The 25,934-nt window shown below is 43.2% G+C and overlaps 1 protein-coding gene across 13 annotated transcripts in view; it reads left to right on the plus strand.

Moving 5' to 3' along the window:
* Window positions 1–25,934, plus strand: part of KIAA1217 (KIAA1217 ortholog) — a 443,164-nt gene that overhangs the window by 350,493 nt on the left and 66,737 nt on the right. For 11 of the 13 annotated variants that reach the window (XM_048510261.1, XM_048510271.1, XM_048510272.1 and 8 more), the window contains one exon: window positions 1,871–1,964. In XM_048510261.1, the coding sequence (XP_048366218.1) occupies window positions 1,871–1,964 (94 nt within the window). Of the gene's footprint in view, window positions 1–900; window positions 1,077–1,870; window positions 1,965–7,165; window positions 7,240–25,934 lie in introns of those variants that run through there. The other 2 variants (XM_048510269.1, XM_048510268.1) reach the window with 2 other exon arrangements.

The raw sequence follows: 25,934 nt of genomic DNA on the forward strand, positions 1-25,934 counted from the left end.
GTGCCAGTATTTCTGCACCTACAATCTGAAACAGTGCATTGCTCAGAGCTTGACCACAGGGGTGGAGCGAGGAGGAAAAGCACCCGGTGCACTGGTGTGTCCTCTGTCCCTGTCTGCCCCCGCCCTGGAACGCCCCTCCACGCCCCCCCGCAGGGGGCGCGCCCAGTGCATCGCACACTCTCCCGCCCCTTGGAGCTACGCCTCTGCTTGACTACCTCATTCCACTGCATGTGTAGGTTTATTTTGAAGCATTTCTATCATGCCTTTCCTTCATATTTCCTAGCAAGAGCCCAAGGTGGCAAACAATATATCCTTGTGTAAAACCTGGCAGGTCACAAAACACATAAACGGCTCATATACACATAAGCACAGAAATTTCAGAACAGTACCCTGTGAAACTTAACTACCATTCTAAAGACAAACAGTGATGGGATCCTGAGGATCTCTAGAGGGAACTCACTCCATGGTAGTAGAGCTGTTACGGTGGAGTAATCCATGATCATACAGCACTTAAGTGTCTTGCAGTTGGGATGTGTAAACTCTCCCTTGAAGACAGAGTTGTAACAAGCTTCACTTGCATTTTCTCCAGGCTTCCCTTCAACGCTAACTCTCATTAACACTAAATGTCTAATTAACCCTATGCTGCTTAGCAGCTGGGAGGGATGTATCTTGTCAGTGATCTGTTTTTTTCCTTGACGGGGCTGCTTGAAGTCTAAAGCAGCGCTGCAAGTTTTAACTAGTTACAGATTCAAAGCAATTACCAACCGCTGAGACTTAAAAAGAAACAAGATCTGTGTTCTGCCCCCCCTCCGAAAAAAATCCTGCTCCATGTGTATTTTTTTTAAAACGATAATCCCAGTGATTAAGATCAGCCTACTAAACTCATAACTGCACCTGGAGTCAAGGAATTCAGTCTTGTGTGCAAATTCTTGGGCCATTGCTGGTGTTCAATGAAAGGCATCGCAGCCTTGAGAGGAGCGAAGTGGGTTTAGATTTCAGTCTCTGTTGCCGATTATTGCTGAAGGAAGAAACAGCAGAGCTGGTTGCGGACCTGTAATTTACAGGCGGTGCACAAGGTAGGTTTGGAGACAACATGAAGAACAGCAGACATTTTGATTGCTGTTGCGTCAAGGTTACCAGCTTTGCTAATTGCAAACCTGTCTTCGGACTTGCTTGGGCTAACTCTAACCTGTTTGGGCTAATGTTCACATTGTACTTTGATTCTTAGAGAGCAAAATCAACAAATTAGCCTTCAGTGAATATGTTTTAAAATGGTTTGTTGTCTAGGGCCATTAATGTTTATTCAGAACTTAAGTTTTACAGCGACTGACCTCCATGTTATCAAGCATAGGAATGGGCTGTTACAATATCCGGAATTTTAATGTGTTGTGTTTTTTTTCTTTCGGAGTTTTTCCCTGGATTTGAAATGTCCCCTCCTAAGGAATGTTTTTAAAGTATTTGGTTTGAGATTTGTTTTGGCTGATGCATCTTCTAAATTTGAAGGAGAGGAAGAAATCTGAGTTCTTTGTTGGTAGTCACAATAGTGAATTCAAGTGAAAACTAAGTTAGGTTGGGGAGTATCATAAACACGAGTGGTATTTTGCTTGCAAACAGTTTTGCTTCCACACCCAGGCTCTCTAATGAAACTGGAAACTACCTTCCTTTCCTGGGTGTGGAGTTGGCCTTAGAGAAATATACCTCCCAAGGGGATAAGTAAGAGATGGTATAACTACCTTTTGTCTCCCTTAAACCTCCCTTAGGTTTTGTGCCTCTCTGCTTCCAGACTTATTAGGACCCGTCAAGGAAATGGGTTCAAATATAATTCTTTCATCCCATATAATCATTGCTTTTGTTTTGTTTTTAATTTTAGGAATATTCAAGACAGATCTTTCCTTAAAGTTTACAACAAAGATCCAGCACATGCTTTTAATCACATGCCCAGGGCTGTAAATGGAGACGTAAGGGTGAGTGGCAGAGCTGCATTTTTATTTTCCTTGGTGTCCGTTCGGCTCTCTTTCATGGTGAAAAACCTGCCTGCGTTGCCAAAGAAGAACACATGTGTGGAAGTGGGACTTCACCTGCCTTTCCTTTTTACCCCAACATACTTTTTTGCTAAATTGTTTATTGTTGTTAAATCAAGTTCATATGGAGAGGAAGGTTTAGTCAGAGGCATGGCATCCGAGAAGTCCAGTAACCATGGCAAACTTTCAATGCTGCTTATTTGGGAGGCTGATTGTCATTCCGCAATGTCCTTACAGATGGACTGATGATTATTTAACAGAGGTTAAGCTGTGGGACCGCCTGTTTCATGTCAGATTACAATTTCCAGGTTATTACTCTAGCACCAGTCAGTAGCTGGAGCTAGCACTAACCAGTGTTTTCATTTAATCCAGAATCTAAAGCCACCATTTGATATTGGTTGAAATCCCAGGTCAAAAGGTAACCCTGGTTAGAGGTAACTTTGATTACCACTGACCAATGTCAACATAGCAGACAAGGGTGGTTATCCTGAGTAATGGGAAATCATTATCTGCTGCCTTAGAGACTAGGACAGGTGAAGGAAAAGAGATTCCACCTAAACATTAGGAAGAACTTCCTGACCGTCAGGGCAGTTCGACAGTGGAATTCACTGCCTTGGAGAGTGGTGGAGTCTCCTTCTTTGGAGGTTTTTAAACAAAGGCTGGATTGGCATATGATGGGAGTGCTTTGATTGTGTGTTCCTGCATGGCAGGGGGTTGGACTTAATGGCCATTGGGGTCTCTTCCAAATCTATGATTCTATGATTCTCTAAAACTGGTGGATGGAGATGTGACCCTGCAGTCTGTTCTCGATTGCTTACCGGTAATTATCGCTGAGGTACTTGCTCATTATCTCTGCAGTGGGCCAGTAGACAGAATCTTGGGAGACTGAGCTGTTATCTGGCATGATTGCACCCCATGATAGTTGCGCCATTAACCTCAGTAAACTTGAATACTTTGAGTCACTTTGATTTCAGTGTGGGAGTTACATGCATAACTCTTTCCCCCCTGAATTCAGCCCACATCACATTAGATTTTTAGTGGTGAAGCTTCTAGTATGGATTGGCTGAGCTGATGTGGAAGTACTGAATATTCAGTTGCTCAGGAAAGCAAATAATCCGTCGTCCACCTTCTGTGAGGAAAGGGGCAGCAGTTTAGCTGGTGATTTTCTTGTAAACACAGAGAGACAGACTGAGGGCTAGGAAGAGGTTCTGGGTGATAGGAAAGCTGAAAGAGTGGAAGAAGGTTGAATGAAGATGCAGAGAAAGCTGTAGGTATAGGAAGAATGGAAGAGAAGGAAACTTGAAGAAAAGAGTAGAGCCCACAAAGAGTTGTGGGAAAAGGGAGCCAATCGGAGAGGACAATCTGAAGAAACTGTATAGCAGTTAAGACAGGACTGTACTGAATGCTGCAGGAGATGGAAGGGTGGTCAGAGCAAGAGTATTCAGAAGGCTAATCAAGAGATGTTGGGGCTTGAAAAGCAGGAATTTAACTCTGTGCTTGGTGGAAACAAAAGCCTTGCACAGACTTCAATAGTGTACACTGTATGCACTTGATGTCACTGCCCTGTTCCTGATATCCATCCATTTAGTCAGACATCTGCAGTGAGTCCTGCAGGAATACAAACAGGGTTGTCTTAATATATAGGCATGCTGGGCAATTGCCCAGGGACCCCATGAGCAACTACCCAACATGGGGCCCATGCTAATCTATGTATGTTTTGACTTTCTGTCAATAAGTACTGTGCTTTATTAAACTATAAATATTTATTATTGGAAAATGCATATTTACCATGTGTTTTACGAAAGATAATGAACAATATTAATGTTAATTTTTATGATAACAAGTGGACATAGGCATTTGCCTCTGATGTATTTGATTTCACCTCTGCAACAACACAAGCATGTATGTGTATGTTTCTCACACAGTTTTCCTCCAGGGCCTATCATGCTGTTAAGACAGCCCTGAATACAAATACATATAATTCATTAAGTTCCTGCATGTGATAAAAGTCTGCTTTTTGGAGCTTTCCCGCATGCTTGGAAATCCTGCGGCATTTATTCCTGTACACGTAGAGCTTACTGCAGACATTCCGCTGAGTGTACAATCAATGGGTAAATCTAGTAGGTAAAAGAAAAAAGTCATGCGTTACGCACCAGTGAGGAATTGTGGATTTTATAAAACACAGGTCTCAAGCAGGCCAGCAAGAGGACTTTGGAGAAAGGGCCTGTCCCCCGTTTCCCCACCCCTACATGCCTGCTGGGTGACCTTGGGCTAGTCACAGTTCTTCAGAACTCTCTCAGTCCCACCTACCTCACAAGGTGTCTATTGTGGGGAGAGGAAGGGAAAGGAATTTATAAGGTGTTTTGAGTCTCCTTACAGAAGAGAAAGGGAGATATAAATCCAAACTCTTTTCTTCTTCTATAGCAGCAGCAGCTGTTCCTGTTGGCAGCAGAGGACTCACAATAATGGGTATGAATTACAGGTAGAAGGTACTGGTTGGATATTAGGAATTTCTTTTTTACAGTGAGAGTAGTTCAGCATTGGAATCAGCAGTTGCCTGGAGGGGTGGTTGCTCCCCTTCAGTGGCAATCTTTAAGCAGTGATTAAATCCCACTTGAAAGGGCTAGATAGCTTCTAGGGCCCTTCCAGCACTATGATTCAATACACTATGGTTCTATATCAGTTCAGCCTCAAGCAAAACAGTTGAGACCTAATTTTCTTATTGACTGAGCCAGTCCAGAATGAATGAACCTCCTTCCCAATGGGAATGCCCATCTTCTTCCCCAGGAGAAGCCCAAGTTCCCTTTCTGTACAATGCAATGGCTGTTGCTGGAGTGAATATACCAAGCCTTTGCAAGTGGGCATGTTCCACTTATACACTGGAGTTGTTGTACCCCAATTACTTGCTTGGTTACAAAATACAGGCCTTGTGGACCTAGGATATTAAGGTACACTGAAGCATACAGGTATCTGTAGTCAATCCTCTCTGGTTTGCTTTTCTTCCCAATTTCATGTCACTTGCTACATAGGGTTTCACTAAATTTAAGCCACTCCTATAGTGTGTGAAACACAACAAAATGTTCTACCACAGAATTGTTGGGACTGTAAAAACCTTCAGCTCTGCATAATTGCTCGTGATTGTTTTTCCAAGTCTCCCTTATCTTTTTAATTGGCTGAAATGGTATATAGTTTTATGCTGATTTTACCTGCTTTTCACTCCACTGGTGGAAGGTAGAATAGATATGAATGAATGGATTGTTTGCAGTTAATAAAAGCAAAATATACCTTTCAAAGCAGCTATTACTTCACCACTATCGTTAAGTTGCTTATCAGTTAATTAAGATAAGCAAGCCAAGCTCTGCAGAGAATCAGGTGTGAGGTAGTTAAATTCAGCAGAACAGAGTTTTTAAAAAACCTCTTCAATCACTACTTGAAATTTGATATATGGAACATGTTTGTATCTCACATGCTTCTGTTCTAAGTGGATGCAAACGTAGGCAAACTTTTTGTTGCCATTGATTTGTGTATGTTTCAAAGGGAGGAGTCTAAATAGGCTTCTTGATCTTTCAAATATTGGCCTTCACATATAGAGATTGGCATTCACAAATAGAGATTCCTCCAAAACTAACATTCCCTGGGCTCAGAATTCAAGCTTTGGTGGTTCATAATTACAGCCCTGGATTCTTCTCTGACTCGGACAGTATCCACTCCTTTTGCCACATTTTGCTTGTGGCAATTGACAGTGCTAGTCAACCGGCCTGTCCACAGGTGGGTGAGAAATGAGTCTGTCTCCCTCTCCCTCTTCCTTAATTAATGAGGCATAACCAAGCATGCTGGAAAAGGAAAGGAACTCCTCGTAGTCAGTGGTGGGATTCAAATAACGTAACAACCGGTTCTGGTGGTGGGATTCAAATAATTTAGCAACTGGTTGTTTACAAGCACCATTTTAACATTCTGCCGAAGTGGTGCGAACCTGCTGAATCCCACCACTGTTCGTTGTACCTGAAATCAGGTGATGCACATTCTGCAGACTACTTTTCCAAAGATATCCCAGGCATACCGTCACAGGTGTCAAACTCGCAGCCCTCCAGATGTTATGGACTAAAGTTCCCATCATCCCCTGCCAGCATGATGCTGGCAGAGGATGGTGGGAACTGTAGTCCATAACATCTGGAGGCTGCGAGTTTGACACCGATGCCTGGATGCTGCTGAAGCAGTCACTGAGGAAGGGAGGAAAGACTACAAGTGAGAAGGGCTGGGCGACTCCCTGTATGAGGGTGGTTATCTGGCCTTATCTGCGTGGCTGCCACATGCCGCAAAGAAAGTGGCAACAATGAAGGGAGGGATTACTTTTCCAAGTAGCTGCATGTTTGGCTCTGGGCTTGAAAAAGGCCCAGCTAATTTTTATGTAAACAGCTCAGCTTTCCCAGGTCTAATTCCAATTAGAGCCCAGAGAAGCTTCACCTGGTTCTAGTGTGAAGTCTTTTTACTGGTGCTAAGTTTTCTTTCGAATTAGTATAACAAGCAACAGTTCTTCTCAGACTTGTATACCAACTCATCTATCTACTATACTTCCTTGGCTAATCAATTCCTGTTGGGGCAAATCGGGGCAAGTTTTTGCTGTGCATCAAAAACAGCAGGCATACCGCTTCCTTGGCAAAGTCTTCCCTACGTTTTTAAAAAGTGTTCTTGAGAAAATGTATTAAACTGGACTAGGTCAAAGAAAATATTCAGTTAGCAGACCATTTGGTTCTGAGTAGGTCATATAGCGCTTTGAAGTGGATGTCAACTTTTGTGGGAAAGCACCTGTAAAAATATGGACTTATAATAGTGCATCTGTTTCAGAGATGCTTGAGCGCATGCCATGGTGCTTTGCATCTTGCGCCTCAGCGCATTAAAGCATTGCTGAAGTTATTAACGTAGCAGGGGCTGGTAACTTCTATTTCAGTAGGAGGAGAGCAATGAGGTTTTGCTTTCCGGGAAACTTTTTCGCTAGACTTTGGCCCGGCTCGCCAGTGACTCTGTGGAGGTATGTCACACTGCAGGTGGCATGTTAAAATGTGTGCCTCTGCCAAGAGAATTCATTTCCTGAGCCGCAGCCAGCTCTCTCTTGGAGCTGCGATGTTATTAGCTTTCACAAGCTAAGCAGAGTTAAACTGGGGCGGCCATCGGGGAGATGGCCGGGCTCTCATTCGCATTCAAGCAGCACTTCTTTCAGGTAAGAAACAGAAACAGGCAAGCCGGATCGAGAGAAGCTCCATTACCTGCTTGTGTTGTATTGACCCATCATAGAAAATCAGTACAAGGAGGGAGTGGATCTGAAGAGGCTGGAGGGAGGATGAATCAGATGCCTTTCATTGGCGTTCTCCTTTTGGCCGTGGTTCTAATTGAGTAGGCAGGAGGGTTTGTTTGTTTCACTTCAATGTTAAATGTGTGGGATGAATTTGAGAGGAACTTTGTAGCTTCTGGAGGTTGCATTCTGGTATGACAGGCAAACTCTCTTTTAGCAGTCAAGGGGGTTAGGGAATAGGGTGGCTCTTGAGATATATCTCTTCTTATAATGCAACACTGGGCAATAGAGACACTTGCTACTTTAGGAATGGGCAGTGCATAGGATTGGAAACAGTTGGGGACAAGCCTGCAATAGTCTGTACAGTTCTAATTAGCTCTTTTCTTTCTGAACCTCTGAACTGTACCACAACGGTGGGTCATTTGGCTTTTGAGCATGTGGTTTAAAGGGGTCTGGAACAGTGGTGGGATTCAAATAATTTAACAACCAGTTCCAGTGGTGGGATTCAAATAAGTTATCAACTGATTGTTTACAAGCACCATTTTAACAACCGGTTCTGCCGAAGTGGTGCGAACCTGCTGAATCCCACCACTGGTCTGGGGGGGGGGGGGGGCATCAGTTTGAAAGGAACTTCCAGAAATGTTGCCTTCTAGAGTGCCCATGTTGACTATTCAGCAGAAGTGAATCTCCGATCAGGAAAGGTGTCATGTTCCTTGTAGGACTGAAACTCCTTTGAAGCCAGGAAGACCAAATGAAGGATCTTTTCACCCCCTTATTGCTTTCAACCCATAACTTCACATCTTCCCACTTCCCACTGTATTGTCTATTCGTAATGAGCAGATGGGTTTTAAAGATCTTCTGTGCCTTCTCTTCCCCTGACTATTTCTATTGAAACAGACAAGCTTCGCTTTATATGGAAAACGTTATCAGCGGCCAATATATATGTGCGTGTGTGTGTATAACTGTGTATAACATTCTTCTCCCTTCTGCCTACTTTGTTTCGTCGTCTTCTAGGAGGAATGAAATAATGTAAAAGCCATGTCTAAAATTCAGGTGTAGGTTGTTATATCTTCTTACTATACTTGATCATTTGAGCTGTGATTCTGCTTTCAAAACCATCAACTCCTTCCTGGGAGAAAGCCACATTAAATAAATTGAGACATGCTTCTGAGCAGGCAAGCTTAAAATTTCTCTCCCTGTGTGTGTAAAGTGCCATCAGGTCACAGCTGATTTCTGACAACCTAAGCAAGCTACTTTCGAGGCAGGTGATAAGCCAGCGGTTGTTTGCCCCTGCCTTCTTCTGCTGAGTCTTCTTCAGTGTGCTTTCATTCAAGTCCTGACCCAGCTCCGCTTCCACGATCTAATGAGATCTAGCTATACCAGGCTGCCTTCCCTCCCCCAAAACCTCCTAGTAGTCACATTTTACTTCCTTATTTTCTCTGTCTTTGCATAGCCTTTCTCCTCTGCATTGTTCTTGCTTGCACTGTTACTATTCTTCCAGTTATTTGGGACTCTTACATAAATGGTGAGAATGCTCATAACTAGTCAGAATCATTTTTTTCCCCAAAAAATAGGAAAAATCCACAGCTTGATAACTTTAAAAAATCATTCCCCCCCACCCCCATGGCTAAACTTTCTTGTGAAGGTTGCCCTCCAGTGGCCAGATGCTTCGCTAATCCCAACTACAAAGCAGTTTAATTTTAGCTGAAGCTCAACAACACATAGATGATCTCTCCAAACAAAGGAGTTGTTAGTAAGTCATTTCGCTGTATGCCATTGCATCGGAGAGTGGTGGAGTCTCCTTCTTTGGAGGTTTTTAAACAGAGGCTGGATTATCATATGTCGGGAGTTCTTTGATTGTGTGTTCCTGCATGGCAGGGAGTTGGGCTTGATGGCCCTTGCGGTCTCGTCCAGCTCTATGATTCTGTGTCTTCCAACTGAGGGCCTGAAGCTCCTAGGATGCTGATTTCTGAACTGCCAGTGCCCTTCTGCCATTGGTTTGCCTGCACTGCTTTGAGCAAGTATTAGTTCTACATAGGGGCAAATTATCTCTCGACTCCAGTAGCACAAGAGAAGTTAGCAGGGATGCCTGTATCCATCATCATGGCATTGGCTTAGTTCAAATTAAGCAGTCCCTGCTCTGCTCCTCTTCTCAGCGGCCTTCCAGGGAAGTGGTCTACTATGACTTTTCCCAGATAGAGAAAATGTCAGCCTGCCTGTGCAGGCTCTGAGACTACAGCCATAGTGACCTGCCTTATTGGGACATTGTGTTTGTAAATGCAACAGATCAGCCATAGACATGGTAAACAGGAGTAGCAAATGGAAGGGAAGGAACCTTGTTATCTTTTTCCCCAGCCAAAACATTATCGTGTCAATTTAACCTCCACTATCCTTGGAAGAAGAGCCGCATAGTGTAGTGGTTAAGTGCTTGCACTGCCACTCACACGGTCAGGAGTTTGAGCCCCCTGTGGGTCAGATATCCTGGCAGCTGGCTCATGGTCAACTCATCCATCCATTCATTTCTTGGTCGGTAAATGAGTACCTCTCTCATAGCTAGGGGGTAAAGAATAGCCAGTGAAAGCAATGGCAAACTACCCCACAAAAGAGGCTTGCCTATGAAATCACTGCTCGCAGTGGTACCCCAGGGTCAGACACGACTGAAGGGGAAACTTTACTGTTATCCTTGGAAGAATCTCTTCAGCAGATGTGTGGCTTCTCAGCATGGGCGGGTTGAGCCATAGGCCGGATGAGAAGCAAAAGCATGTCACTTGGTTGCAACACCATGTGCCAAATTCAAGGGATCTGCAAGAAATTTATGCAGGTCTGGAATTTTGAATTGGCCATGCTGGCAGGGGCTGATGGGATTTGTAGTCCATGAACATCTGGAGAGCCACAGGTTGCAGCCACCCCTGCCCCACCCAAACCCATCACCAGCATTTTTTCCAGCATTTATGTGTTGAGAAGAACTTCCTTTAGGAGAGAGCAGTGGTTAAATAAACAATTCGAAAAAGTTCCACAAAGATGCTGCAGATTCTGTGCCCCCCTCCCAGGCTGATGAATCTGATGACAGCGGTATGTGTAAATGAGAATGATAGTGGAGGGCTAATTAAAAGGAGGCAGAGGCCAAAGCCAGAACTTGTGCAGATATGATCGATTGCTTCATTTGGATTGGATTCTTGTGATATTTTAATGAGAACTTCCTGTGTGATTTTTGTTTTGTTTTGAATGTCAACTGAAATATCAGTATAATTTTTTTTTGCTTTGCTCTTTTCCTCCGGGGTAGAGTCATTTGCCTGCTTCTTCATCCTGAAGAACTGTGACCAATTAAAAATATATTAACGAGATGCATAAAGAAAACAATGATCCCTCTATATAATTGTCATATAGTATTACTGCATATGGACACCTTTGAGGCCTGAAAACTACTGAAATAGAGGATCTCTGTCAATGGGCAAAATCTCTTGTCCTAGCAGGAAAATGGCAGCGTGCCCAAATGACTTTCTACTCTATGATACCTGAGGGTTGTATATACATACTTCCCTTACTTCTGGAGAATATCTGTTCTCTACTAGGAGGATCTGCAATGAGAGACCTCTAGGAAGCATAATGGTGCTGTTCATCGGAAGGGCTTGATGCATTTTGATATGTTGATGCTCAGCTCAAGGGTTCCAGACTTAATTAGAGAAATATGAAAGCCCTTCTGGGAAATATGACTGTTTTCCCACTATTGTAGCTAGTTGGTGGAGCTCCCACATTTCCAAGTGAATCTTCAGAATGAAAAGTCAACGGTTGCATCATAACCAGCAGCAGTGCCTGGAACCATGTCGTCAAGCCCAACTGCACCACACTCTACCCACAACAACATGAACTTCCTAAAAATCCATGTTTGTGCACCTGACTTGTAGAAGATGTTCATCATTTTGTATGACTCCTGCAGTACTCAAAGTATAATAGATGCTGTATGCAAAGACTGGCAAATGATAGGGATGGGGGTGGGAGAGTGGGGAATCACCAGTACCTTCCCATTGTGTAGGCTGACATTCTATCATTCAACCTAATGTTGTTTAACCATAGAATTTGGGTGAACACTTGAGCATCTCTTGACATTATGATGTAATTTCTAGTGCAACCCGGAAATAATGTAATTGTGTGAGGACAATGGTCTAGCATTCAGAAGTGGTAGATTACATCAAGTTTGGGTTGCACTGAAAGTGATGTCATTGTATTGGTGTGATACTGATTTTCCCCCCCCCCCCCCCGTTTCTCCCGACATTTCCTCTCACTGCCCAGCTGAGCAGCAATGACCAGAGCTAGTGGAGGTCTCCTTCTGAAGCAGGCTACCTAGCCTCCCTTATGCCAGTGAAACTAACAACAACCTCCTAGCACACAGGTTTACAATCTCATTCAAGGCAGGAGATCCAAATATAGAGACATGGAAGAGGAAGTGCCAAATACTAGACAGAAATGAGGCCAGAAGGAAATGTTTTAGGTGAAAACAGAGAACAGGATGAAAGAATTACAGGAAAAAGTGAAAGAGTTTAAAAGCCAAAAAGTGAAAGACATTAAAAGAAAGCAACCGAGGTGCTTGTTGCTTAAATGCAAGGAAAGAGAAGCCAGGCAAGACTCCTGGATCGGCACTTAAAATTTTATCATGATCCAGGATGGACGACAATCCCAGCAGATGGATTTACTACCAAATGAGTTGCTTCAGGCTTGCGAAATCAGAGCCCCGTCTGGCAAGGAGAGCAAATATTTAAGCATTTAGTGTTGTAAAGTCTGGTACAGCTGAGGTTGCTAAGAATGCACATAAAGGGTTGCATATGGTGCTTCTCTGGTTCGCCTTCTTCCAACAAATGTAGATTATTTTAGTGGAAGAAGTGAATGCAGGTCTGCTTTGCTCAGACTTGCTGAAGAGGACCAGCCTCGTTTCTCCCGTTGCATTTCTGTCTGCCAACCCCCAACCCCCCCGCCCCCCCCGCGACTCGTTGAGAGTGTATGGCAACATAAGCCATATTGTATTTATAAACATTGCATGTTTCTCTGCCATGGCTCACAATGTCTGTCTAGCTAGCAGAGCACATGGAAGAAACATTTCTTGTGAGCTCAGTGTTGGTTTTGGTTTTTACTGATTTCCGGGATGGGGAAAAAAGCTTTCCATGCTCAGATTTAACTTTTGTGCAGCAAAAGGCTCCAAATGGGCGTGAAATGGTTTGATCCAGACTAGTTCCTCCTCCTTTTCCAGAACTGTTGTTTTTCTCTCCCCGTCTAAAACTTCTCCCAGAAAGACAAGAGCCTTTTGATTTGTCTTTTAGAATACAGAAAAGGCACCATTAGCCCCAAAGTGCTTTGGTTTTGAAGCACCTACAAGATTCTGCTAGAAAAGGAATTTACTGAAAGATGCAAGGTAAGAATCCTGGCTGGAGAAAGACAGGCAGAGATGCAGAATTCCTTAAGGGATAAAGGATTTATAGCTGAAAAGATCTTATAGTTTAACAAATGGAGTGGTTGCAGTTTTTAGAAAGCAAACCTATACTTTTGTGGCAGCTGAGGGGGAAAATAGAATATTCTTTCTTCTCCCTTTCTCCCAGATTATCATAATGTATTTTCCTTTTCTATGTACTCAAGCTGTAAGAATCCAGTCACCTTGCTGAGTTTTCAAATTTAATAAATACATCATAGTTTTGTAGCCTTTGGTATGACAGGTGTGCTTCTGAGAGGTTACGGAGAAGAAATCATGAGCTAGCTGCCACTTCTACAGTCAAACTGCAAAGTTCTGAAATTCTGACCTTACCAGGGTAGCTTTTCAAATAACAAACTGACATGACATACTCTAAATGCGGATGCTCTGTGTGAACACCATTTCTCTTCGATTATCTTTGGTTATTGCCAATGATGGTGACAAATTTCAAGCAGGAGAGTTGATAAACAAACCATCTTTAAAAAAACTTGCACACTTCTAGGTTGGCACAGTTTCCTTTAAAATTGGACCTGGCTCAAAGTGGCAGTCAAATTCTCTGATGCAGGTAACAAAGCTACAAACCCTATCTTTATGATGGTGGGTGTAAGGACCCAGGGAGTCCACAGTTGCTTTGTCCTCCTTGTCCATCTCTGTGGTTCTAGTTGAGACCCCGGGGAAGGCAGAGGCTTCAGATGCAGAGAGGGGAAGGGGTTAGGGAAAGGGACCTCCCAATAGATAACAGTTGATCAGTCCTGGCAAGAAGTCATGTTGATCAAGTCTGGGAGCGGTAATTTTCAGGAAAGAGAGATTCTGGATAAATTGTATCTTCTATTTAAAGATTCTGTGTAAAAAAAGAAAAAGGAGAGGTAGTCCTGTATGTAAGCACCAGGTCATTACTGACCCATAGGGTGACATCACGTGATAATGTTGATTGAGCAGACTGTTTATGAGGTGGTTTGCCATTGCCTTCCCCAGTTGTCTGCACTTTACCCTCAGCAAGCTGGGTCCTCGTTTTGCCAACCTCAGAAGAATGGAAGGCTGAGTCAACTTTGAGCCAGCTATCTGAAATCAACTTCTGTCAGGATAGAACTCAGGACATGAGCAGAGCTTTGACTGCCGTACTCTGCACCATGAGGCTCATTACGGGTGTGCGCATTCATATATTCAGATTTTGCAGGCATCCCCACCAAATGCTGAATATTTCCACTGAATATTTCCAAGTGTTTATTCACAAATAAGCAAATAGATTTGGGTCTGGCAGAGGAATATTTGACTGCTTCAGTCAGCAGTAGCCACAGATATTAGGCACCTGGGCAGAGGCTTACCAGCCTCAAGTTGGAACGGGGAGTCATTCTCCCAGAAATACAGCTGATCTCCAAACTACAGAGATCACTTCCTCTGGAGAAAATGGCAGCTTCAGAAGGTAGATTCTATGGTATCTAGGCTTACCAGGTTCCCTGCTATGGCGAGCAACCTCCGGTCCCGTCCCTGTCTGTTCTCTCCCCTCCCCCGCCCCCACACATAGTTTGTTCACTGTTTAGCAGGAAAAAACAGGGAAGTGATATCCGGTTCGTCTTGCCAGATCTCCCGCCATGGCAAGAGGTCTCCCACTGGCAAACCCTGTTGTCCACAGTTGCTCCAAGCAGCAGCAGTATGAGAAGCATTTTTTAAAAAGTGATGTTATATAACTTTTGAGCAAAACCTAGAAGTCACTTCTGGACAAAAACCAGAAGCAAACCCAGAGTGTTTGACTCCTAGAGTTAGGGCTTTTCCACATTCTCTTTTTCCTCATCTTGAAGTTCCTGTTTCTTTGGTGTTTTTATAAAGTTCTGCCTGGCTGATTACGCACTGGAGCTGGTTCCCTGCCCTCACCCCACTCTGGCACGAAAAGTCACGTCAGAAGTGCTCTTGCACTTCCAAGGCAAGGGGAAGTGCATCAGGACAAGAAATCTTGCACCAATGCGCCTCCTCTCTCAGCGCACTACAAAGAGGAAGTGGATCAGGACAAGATTTTTTGCCCCAACGCTCTTCCAGTCCCACCACACACCCCAACACCAGTGGGTAATTGACCCATGTGTTTTACTCCCTCTTGTAGCCAATTTGATATGGCAGAAGCTTAAATCTGGTTTATCTCCCTGCTGATTTACACAGCGACTCTTTACTCTTCATGAAAACTGGTATGATATTGAATCGACCACGAGAAAGAGAGAGAGAGAAAACTTGTGAAACTTCAACACCCCCCCCCCCCAAAGAAACAGGAACTTCGAGATGAATGCAGAAAAGCCCCAATTCTTTGTTACTGATGAATCTTATGGTAGAATTGATGCTGCGAAGTTGGTGAAGTCACTGATGTAAAATGTGTCCCCAATTTCCATACCTCCTACCTGCTACCACTTGCTAATCCCAACCTGGCAACTGTACTTTTGGTTGCCACATTAACAGTGCTATAGGCATTTCGCCTTGTGCTGTGGTGACAAAACATTTTGGATGATCAGCACAGTCAATCAAATCTCCTATAATCAGAATACTTTCTGGGCAAAAGCCCTACCTTGCCCCCACCTACTTCCTATAAACACTTCATGGGCCCCAGAGAAAGTGTTGGCAGGCACCATGTCAGGGACCCTGATGTAATCCATCTTGTGACTCAGTGAGAGAGGCAGAATATAATTAACCAGATAATAACAACAATAATAATCACTTGTCCAGCATCTATGGCAACCTTAAGCCTCACCCAGTGATTTTTCAAGGTTTTTTCCCCAGGGCAGGGTAAGTAGATGTGAGATGGCACAATTGTGTGTAAATTGGTTGTGGTGGGTTTTCCGGGCTGTGTGGCCATGGTCTGGTAGATCTTGTTCCTAACGTTTCGCCTGCATCTGTTGCTGGCATCTTCACAGGTGTACCACAGAGAAAAGTCTGTTTCACACTGAAACACGGTGTGAAACAGTATGAAACAGTGTGAAGCAGACTTTTCTCTGTGATACATTTCTGAAGATGCCAGCATAGATGCAAGCGAAACGTTAGGAACAAGATCTACGGAAAACCCGGAAAACCCACCACAACCAGTTGAATCCGGCCGTGAAAGCCTTCGACAATGCACTGTGTGTAAATTGTTTGCTGATTTAATGTGTATACGCTCCTTCTGTGAGAAGACAAGACATCTGCCTGCAATAGAGACAGCCCATTTCTGCAGTATGTGAACATTTATAAATGCCTCATCGCTCAACAATATAGGATGTGAAAATGTTTGCATTTTTCTGTGGGAATGAAAAGAATGAGCGACATACTGATGACTATGAATTTCATTTATTTTCCTATACAATGTATGTGGAGCAATGTGGTGTCAAAAAAGAGTCTGCTGTTGATTCCTCTGAAATTCGTCTTTTAATGCAACATCTGGTTACAGGTGAACCTATGCATACATAGTGAACAACATTTGGTACATTTTTTTGTTTGTTTGTGTTTCTGGGTTAGCTAATGGGTTCCATATTCTTGAACAGAAAACATCTTTTTAAAATCAGGGGGCTTGATAAATGTCATTTGAGACTTAAAAGGTTACCTTTCTCATTCTTGTTTTAATCATCTGTGGCTGTGTTATAGTTTTATGTGGCTTTGGCGAGGTATCACAAGCTGCAAATGTGAAAGAACAACAAGGCCCAAATATGCTGAATTAGTATATATTAGAGCCAGGCACGCATACATTTATTTTGATTTGAGAGACTGGTTACTGAAGAGATTTCTTTTTCTACAAAAAATAAATCAGAAATTGGATATACTACCTTTGTTATGCTGAAGGAAAAATGTTGCTGTTTTACATAATTGTGTATTTTGGGAACTGTTTATAGGTACATGAAAGGGGCATGAGAGGGGGAGATTTTCATAGCTTATCTCCTGCTTAAAATTTGCTGACAGTCAGTTCCTAATAGGCAGAGTTTTTTTGGTTCTTCCATTCCCTTTTTGGCAAATCATGCCCTTTTTGGCAAATTGTGGCAAATCCTGCAAGCTTAGAACTATGTGGATTGGATAGATCAGGGAAATCTGTAATCATACAAAGAATCTGATGATTCGTATGAAGGTCTTACATAACAAACCTAACACCCAATTAGTTGATTATATGGTCTTTTCAGATAAACATAAAACTATTTTACCTAACTATAAGCACGAGAATAAGTATTGGCTCAATAGTGCAATCAAGCCCTGCTTGAGTGCCCTGTGTTATCGGCTGTAAAAAATTAAACTGTAGTCAGGTTATTTAACTGTGAATAGATTATTACTGCACAACATGATTCCTGAGAAAACTAAGGAGGCACTCTTGATATTTATAGGAAAGATATCACACCTTGAATAGGGTTCCCGGCATTGCCTTAGTAACTGCTGAGAGATTTGGGGGACAGTTCCTGAGGAAGGTGGAATTTGGGAACAATGATCTTTTCCGCACAGCAGAACGTTCCGGAGATGCTAAAAAAGATGTCCTTGGAAGGCACTCTGCTCAGCTTTCTTCCCAAGACATCCTCAGGATGCCTTATTTTAGCTCAAGGCATCTTCTTCAGAGAATGCTTCAAAGTGCACCTCCACTCCCCCACCCCACCCCACCCCCAAGCAGCCTGCAGGACGTCTCCTGCCTGGCTGTGTAGAATGCAGAGCTCAGGAGGCATCTTATTTTTCCCGTCTGACCATTTTGCTCTCTGGTCATTTCACCCTCAGCTTGCACCCAACATTTTGTGTGCAGCTGAGGGGATTCTTCCTGCTGCCATTTGCTGAAGGTTGCCCCAGGACGTTTGCTCTGCAGTCCCTCATCCTGGGTGCCTTTTCAGCCCCAAACATCATTGTATTCAGCTGGTCCGGCCGATTCAAGCAATATATAGTTTTCCTGTTTGTTTGTTTGTTTGTTTGTTTGTTTGTTTGTTTGTTTTGACGAGCTACCTCTGTAGCTACGCAGACACAAATATGAGAACCTTAGCTGCTCAGAAGACCCGTCTACCTCCCACTGAGAAGCATTGGGTTGACCTGCCCTCTACAGATTGAAAGTCTTTTTTTTTAATAAAAGGAAAATTATATATATATTTCTGGAATCGAAGGACTAGCTGAGCACCACTACGTTGTTTTTTTTACTGAAAAAGTGCCCAGGATCAGAGCCTGTAGAGCAAATGTCTATTTTATTTCTGAGGTCGCATAAATAGTTCATATCTTGGTAATGAACTTGCAGTCCAGACTGAATCCCTGTGGATCCCCCAGCTCAGTAAAGGGTACTTATTCCCCTACAACACCCACCTCTCCATTTTAGGGCCTTAATTATCTCTGAAGTAAGAGTCACAGTCTGAGATACAGCATTAAAGAAGAGAAGATAAATCCACCCCACAGCACAGTTAGGGCGCATGCCTGACATATATTTATCCGTTCTCCACAGAGAGAACATTTTCTCCCTTTCTTTCAATATTAGTACCCAGGGCACCCAATGAAGCTGTTGTTCTGCAGTAGATCCAGGGCAGACAAAAGTAAATAGTACTTCACTCACTGAATAATTAAATTGTGTAACTTGCTGCCAATGGTGATGGCTGAAAGAATAGATCATTTTAAAAGGAGATTAGACCGATTCGTGGAGGAGAAGTCTCTCAGTGGCTCTACATGCAGAAGCAATAAACCTGTGAATACCAGTTCTGCCAACATCAGGGAAAGGCCTTGGATTCTATGCAGTGTTTATTGGCCATTCAGGATAATTGGTCAGCCGTTGTATCAGACAAGATGCTGGACTAGATGGATGTCTTGTCTCATCCAACAGGGCTCTTCTTATGTTTCTTATGTTCTCCAGAAATATTTAGGAGATTTCTTACAGCTAAATGAAAATTAGAACTATGACGAATCCCAATAGTTTTACAAGCACTTCATTTCTTAGCCTATTAACACAAACGATCACCCACACTGATTGCGCACTAATCCCAAGGCTTCATATTTAAAACTCTCTGCAGTGAAGAAGGATGATTGGGGGAAATTATTGAATATCTTAATGAAGCAAGTTCAGTAGACTCACTGATTGAGATGGAAAAATTCTGGAGACGAAAATAATAGCTAATGAAGATGAATTTATTATTGACGTTCTTAAGACTTGTGAAACTCCTGGTTTGGATGGCTTTGCAACAAAGTTTAACAAAACATTAAAGCGGGATATGGTAATATTTCTTTCTTCTGTCTTCAGTCAAATTCTTAAGAAAGGAAAAATCCTGGATTTGTGGAACAATAGTAATACTATGGTTTTCTAAAGACTAACCAAAAATTCATTGAGGAGACATCTCTCTCATCCTGTCTTCTGGCCAAATCAGGATGTGATATTTACAGTATCAACAGCCAAATAGGTGAGTGAGTTATTAGTGCCATGAACGCACATAGGACGTACTCAGTAGTCAATTCTGGTTCCAAGGTCAGCACGGAAAGTTCCCCTCACAGGTGTCAAATCCAAAGGGATGATAGAGCAGACCTGAATCCATCGGTACAGGTCAAGGTCAGGACAGAGGAGACAATACATGAAAACCTAGCAAGGCCAGTGACAAGTAGACACGTTGCTTCCGCATGGTCTCCCTTTTCCCAGGCTCTTTCAAATAGGGCCCGAGTCAAGCAGCTGAAGATGTCCTGCTCCTGCAAGCATTTCTCTTCATTGTTGAGGCTGGGATGGTGAAGGGCTGCTAAGTGTGGGCTATGCCTCTTGCCCTGCAGGTCACTGTGCCGTCTTCCTTTACGACACTTCTGGGGCTCGGGGGATGTGAGGGGCAGCAAACCAGACTTCCTGTAGCTAGCATGGCATTAGGGGGTCTGAAGAACTTCTGTGCTGGTTCCTGTTGTGGCTTTGGGTCCACTCTCACAGCCCACAAAGGCTGCCTCCTTCTGTGGTGTCACTGCTGTTGACTGAGGGTGGAGTGCCGTGCCACCATCTGCCTCTTCATCCAAGGTCCCTGGCAGCCACCACATCAAAGGCCTAGTAGTCAGGAGCCACAGTGGCTGGAGCACTGTCCCTAGGAAAAGCCACACTTCCCACAAGGCCCCTTTCTGGTGAGTGCTCTGCACATGAACAGGTAATGTTTTTGTTTTGGGGGGATTTATTTTATTTATTTATTTATTTATTTATACTTTGAGCTTTTATACCGCCCTATCCCCAAAGGGCTCCGGGCGGTGTACAGCATATAATAGATACAATCATAAAACCATCATAAATTAGCTAAAACCTATAAAAGCAGCGAAAAACTAACTAAAACGTTAACACTTAAATGAAAGTATAAGTATAGGTGTAGGTGGCGCCCGATAACCTGACATTAAATCAGCTTCCCCCCAAGTGGAGGTGAAACGGGCAGGTCCCTGGCCAGGATGATACAGGCCCAGATGTGGGAGCCAGAAAGGGGGGGGCACCATCAGTGGCTGGTCCCTCCAAAGGCCCGGCGGAACAGCTCCGTCTTGCAGGCCCTGTGGAACTCACTGAGATCCCGCAGGGCACGGACAGCTGATGGGAGAGCGTTCCACCAGGCCGGGGCCAGAGCCGTAAAGGCCCTGGCCCATGTGGAGGCCAGCCGCATCATCGAGGGGCCAGGGACCACCAGTAAATTGGCCTCCACTGAACGAAGAGGCCGTGTGGGGACGTATGGGGTGATGCGGTCTCGAAGATTTAGCACCTCCATGCTTTTTACTGTGTTTAGATTTTTCTGCAAACTGAGGGGGGTCACCCAAGTTTGGAGAAAAATCTCCTTTCTCTTAGTGTGAGCCCGATTCTCAGATTTAGATGTCTGACCACACTTGAGAAATAGATATATAGAGTCTCATTGAATGTTTTTCATACCTAGACATTTAAAAGAGAATATAAAAACTGTTAATGAAATGCATCATTTAAAAAGTCTCTTGCAGTCCCTGCATTGTGCAAAGAAAGTGTTTGATTGCTTGAATTGGCCTTTTTTTTAAAGTGACGTTAATTAGAATGGAATTTTGTTCAAAATTTATTAGAATGATTAATTCACTTCATTCATTTCCTGAGGTGTAGGTTGACAATATTTTGTCGAAAAAGAATTATGTGGAAAAAGTGGTCAGTGCAGAAATGCCCTCTGTTCCCACTTTTCAATTTCTCACTTACATTGAATCTTTTGATCACATCATAATAAAAGTAGTTGGCTTTAATGTTGAATTTAAAATGCACAGGTTAATACATTTGCAAACAGCAGATTTTCATTCATAGATAGAGCAGTAGCCATATTCTAAGCCAGTACTTACAAAATATCAGCAAAGTTTCAAGCTTCAGAGTTAAGGAAAATTTATTGGAATTACTGCAAATATATCTGACCATAGGTTTGGACAAGATCTTTCAGATATGATTCCATATAAAGGTTTAACTACTCCATTGGAGATTGTTAAATATCCTTTTGGGGTATAAATATATCACCTGATATGTCAAACATTATTCAGTTGAACTATTTCCCACCACTTCATGTGGTCCAGAAGGACAGGAAGAGAAAGGACATGGTAAATATTTCCAAGTTTGGGCATATTCACTAAAACGAATATATGACTGAGATAAAAAACCCTTCATCCCAGGTCATCTTGTTAACAGTATCAGACATAAAACTGAAGAACTGGCAAAACCCTATTAATCGTACTTTGAATAACCCAACATGCAATGATGTACATGTCTAGTGGAAAACAGTAGAAAGGGGGACACTATTTGTTGTTGTTTGTTACTGTGGCCTTTAAGAGTAGCACTGGACTAACCCTGCTGGGTTTCACTAATTGAAACTGATCTCCACATGCTGTTTTAAAGGGAAAAAGTCAGACAACAGAAGCAAGAAAGAAAAGTCACCCTTCTTCTGAGAATACAAAATCTGACATTTAAGTGAGAGAGACGCTGTGTGCAGAGATCACACCAAACTGTGATTCAGGAAACTATGTATGAACCAAGTGTGATGCCACAGGTTGTCATAGGCTCCCATCTCCTGCCTCCTTGCTCAAAGAATTCCTGTTGAAACTGACTCTTTGTGGGAATGCAGACCATGGTCTGATTTGATTCAGTGCCCCCTCCTTGTGTGGATTCTAAACCTAGATTAAAACCTGGTTGAGTACCCCAGTGTGTGTGTGGGGAAGAAACCACTGGTGCAATCATATCCTCAGCTACTCCAGTCTAAACCCACTGATTTCAGACAATTTAGGCTGGAATAACTGTACATAGGGTTACACTGTAACTATGGCTAATCTCTGTACCTGTATTTGGGTGTCATGGGGAACAGGAGGAAGGAAAGATGAAGAGCAAGATGTATGTAAGCCAGCAACTAGCCATGTCTGTGATTATTTTTCCCCTTAAACATGAGTAGTGTGATATCTGAACATAGCCAGAGTGTCATAAAATATAACTACTGCAATCTCCTTTTCCTCCTTAATAGTAGGTTTGTCAATTCAGGTTTGGAAATTCCTGGATATTTGGGCAGAGCTGGGGAGGGTGGCACCTGGGAAGGGAATGGCTTGGGAAGGAGAGTCACCTCAGCTGGGCATCATACCATAGCATCCACCTTCCAAAGCAGCCATTTTCTCCTGTATAGTGTGGAGATCAATTGTAATTCCAGGAGATCTGCAGGCTTCACCTGGAGGTTGGCAGCCCTACTTTGCAGCATACTTCCACACTCCCCCTCCTCATCTCTAAAAAGTCTTTGAACCCAAGCTGCAGTCCCTGGACCTCCTCTCTGGCATTCTCTTTCTTGCCTTTTTCAGTAATCCTTGGTCCAAATTAAACATCCACACAACACATTCATTGCATCACTGATTAGTAAGCATCAGGTTGTGTCCTACCCTTCCTATGTCCATCGCAGTGTGCCTTCCTCTGTCCTGAGGAGACTTCCTCCAGTGTAAGAGGCTCTTCCTCCAAAAACAGTTTTCATGTGCTGTAGGACAGCTCCACATTTTGCTGAGTGGAGTGGTAGTGTTAAACTAATTGTCATTTTGTATTATTGTGTTACGAGCAAAAGAGAAGGAATGGAGACACATTCATTGCATCACTGATTAATACACATCAGGTTGTATCCTACCTTTCCTGTGTCCATTGTCGTGTGTCTTCCTCTTACAGATGGGTGTGCAGTCAAAAAGTACTATTAGTAAAACAGTCTTAAGTGGCTTAAGAAGCAAGAAAGCCAATCCACACACAACAAAGAAAGCTAACAGAGCATGGCCACTAGCCAACGGGACCCCAAATCAGATGGTCAACTAGATGCTGAGCATGTAGCATCACCCTTCCACATTCTTCGGAATAGCCGTAATTTTGTGTCATTGAAGAGTGAAGTATCTATTTTTTTTGAACTTCTAAAGAAGTTCTGCAATTGATTGCTGCTCTTAACAGTTGGGAGCTAAAACATGCTGTTGCAGAGAATTCCGTACTGTAAGGAGAGACAAATGGGGAGACGGGGGAAGGTATGTATGTATGTGCTGTGCACTTATGTTTCTGATTCTGAGTTTAAATGATGGGGCCATCATTTAAAGATCCTAAACAAGGCAGTTTGAGCAATCTTGTCTCCTGATTATTTGTAGGATCCGTTATCTGTTGAGATGAGCCCCTCCGACATACAAACCCACATATGTACAAGCCCCTCTAAGGCTTAATTGCCCCATGCAGCCAAGTGTCTGTTTTTACTGTCCAACTCAGAGCTGCTGTGCTAGAAAAAACAAACCAATAGGTACTAGAGTGCTGCTATAATTACTAGCTCTCTCTGGAGGTCTGCACCTTTCATGCTTTAAAAAGAAATCAGTGATGGTTTTGAAATGCTTATTCCGATGGACCTAATAGCTTATGGGTTGGCTGAGTTCACATTATGTAGATGAGGTAACTGTAGATATTGGCAACCCAGAAATATAATTATAACACTGTGTGGCCTTTCAGGAGGAAAAAAAATGAAATGTGCCACTTTGGTCTGTGTTTATATATAATACTGCTATTTGCCATTCTTTAACTCATTATGGCTGAGGGTTTTGCTTCTCTTGTGCTCTGCTCTCTGGGAAGGTTTAGAGAGAAGTTTTCATAACATTCTTGTTTGTAGGTTGGTGGTTCAAACTTTTTTTTAAAAAAACTTCTTTTTGGGGCCTTCTTGTCTTGTTTTATCAGTGAAGGACGAAGAAAGACTGAAGCACTCTATGAAAATCAGACTAGACGCAAAAATGGACAGCCTGTAAAGTCAGCCCAAGTCTTGCTTTGGTCAACCAGGGGTAGAACTATTCAGGCTGTTGCTGGTAGATAGCTTGTGAGCTCACAGTATGTTTGGCAGGAGAAAACAACTGTTACACACATAGTCTTTGATGTCAATTGCTCTTCTGTAAGCCTAATTACTGTTGTGCCTGTGGTTTATTTTTTTGTATGCAAAACGTCCTGTACCTCAACTGTGGGTCATGAGTTTTGAACATGGTGTTCTGTGTGCCTTTGATGCAGGCCAATCAGAAAGCAGTGGAGATTCTCTGCACCGCAAACAAACCCCCTCGGCATGCCAGGGGAGCTGCTGTCACTGAAAACAGATCTTCTGCAAATGATAGCAAAAGAACTGTAAACTAATGAGGGCGAAGGGAGGAAACCAGTCACCAAGGAAGCCCAAACTCTTAGCTCATCCCAAACTCACAACATAGATATGGGTGGGAAGGGAAAGTCAGGGGTCAAAACAGAGTGTGTTGCGTGGGTGGATAGAGGGAAAATATGGTAGACTTATGACTCAGTTCTCTGGGCTTGTAAATAAGGATATAGGAATGCCTGTGTTAGGTTAACGCTGTGGCACTGTGCCCTAACCAAAATGGGCTGTAATGACTGTGGTGTTCCATGAACTTTTTACATTGTACAGTTGAAACCACGTATAGAGAAGAATCTTCTCGTAAAGTAATGGGAAGAATGGAAGAATACAGGGGAATAAAGAGAAAGTGAATCCCCTAAATGCAGTCGGAGGATTAACTAAGCGTTCAGGCACTTTTGAAGATGGAAATAAAGGAGCAAAGATAAATACCTGGAGGAAGCAAGCTCTCTTTCATTCTAACCACCAAAACAGAGGCCAGATTGTCTGTAGACTTAGGACGGGGTGGTAGGAGCAGCAAACAATGGGTTGAGGACAGGCTCAGGGGTGGAGCGAGGGGGGAAAGCGCCCAGTGCACTGGTGCATCCTCTGCCCCTGCCATGCCCCCGTCCCGTCCTGGAGCATCCTCGCCCCGCCCTACCACACCTCCGGAATGCCCTCGCCACACCTCCGCAAGGACGTGCACCCGGTTTGTCGTGCTCCCCTCCGCCCCCTTGGAGCTATGCCTCTGGGCAGGCTTAAATGGAACCAAGTCCTGCGCAGTCCAAAACCTTAAATCTAGAGGTGGCATCTGATTAAAGAACTCTCCGGTGACAAATGGTATGCTCTTTAGGTGACTAATCATGACTTGATTAATTCTTCATACATCTGTTATGAATTAAGCAGAAATTACTGCTGTTGTTTATACCTACATCTGTTGTAGTACATGCTGCAGCAGAACAGCCGTGTATACCCAGCTATGCAATCCTAAATAGTTAGACTTCTAAACCCATTGAAGTCAGAGGGTTTAGAATGTTATAAGTCTGCTTTTGGCCCTACTGGACAACCAGTTAAGGGTGTAAATATTGATAGAAATTGTAGTTGGTCCTCAGTAAATACAAATTTATATATTACTGTAGACAGTTGTTTCTCTTCTTCCCACATGGCTCCTTTATGTAGGGATGATGGAAGCATTTTGGTGGGGCACAAGAAGATTCCCATCTTTACACTGTCTGCCTTTTGTCCAAATGTTCCAAGAGATACATCGGTGATTCCCATGGAAGGTAGCTCTCGTGGTGCCATGGGACAGCACTGAAAGATGAGCAAACAGTGAGCTTTTCTTGTTTCTCCTGCTCTTGGCTTCAAAGGTATAGCAGAAAAGTGGTATATAAATATTTTAAACAAACAAACTTAGACAACTGGCATCAAAGAGGCAGAATCTAAGCACTTCAGACTTCTGAGGTTTTCCTGTTACTTCAAGTTAGATTCGCAAATTGCACATTGACTCAGCTGCAAGTGCATGTAGAACATCTGTTTCAACATTTCCCGTTGGGACAAATCCCTGTTGTGCCCACATGTTCTGCCCATATGAATTTCTCTACTGCTACACTGAGATTTGATATGTAGGACAA

This window comes from Sphaerodactylus townsendi, linkage group LG11 (assembly GCF_021028975.2).
Source record: "Sphaerodactylus townsendi isolate TG3544 linkage group LG11, MPM_Stown_v2.3, whole genome shotgun sequence".
In the NCBI taxonomy this organism is placed as follows: domain Eukaryota; kingdom Metazoa; phylum Chordata; class Lepidosauria; order Squamata; family Sphaerodactylidae; genus Sphaerodactylus; species Sphaerodactylus townsendi.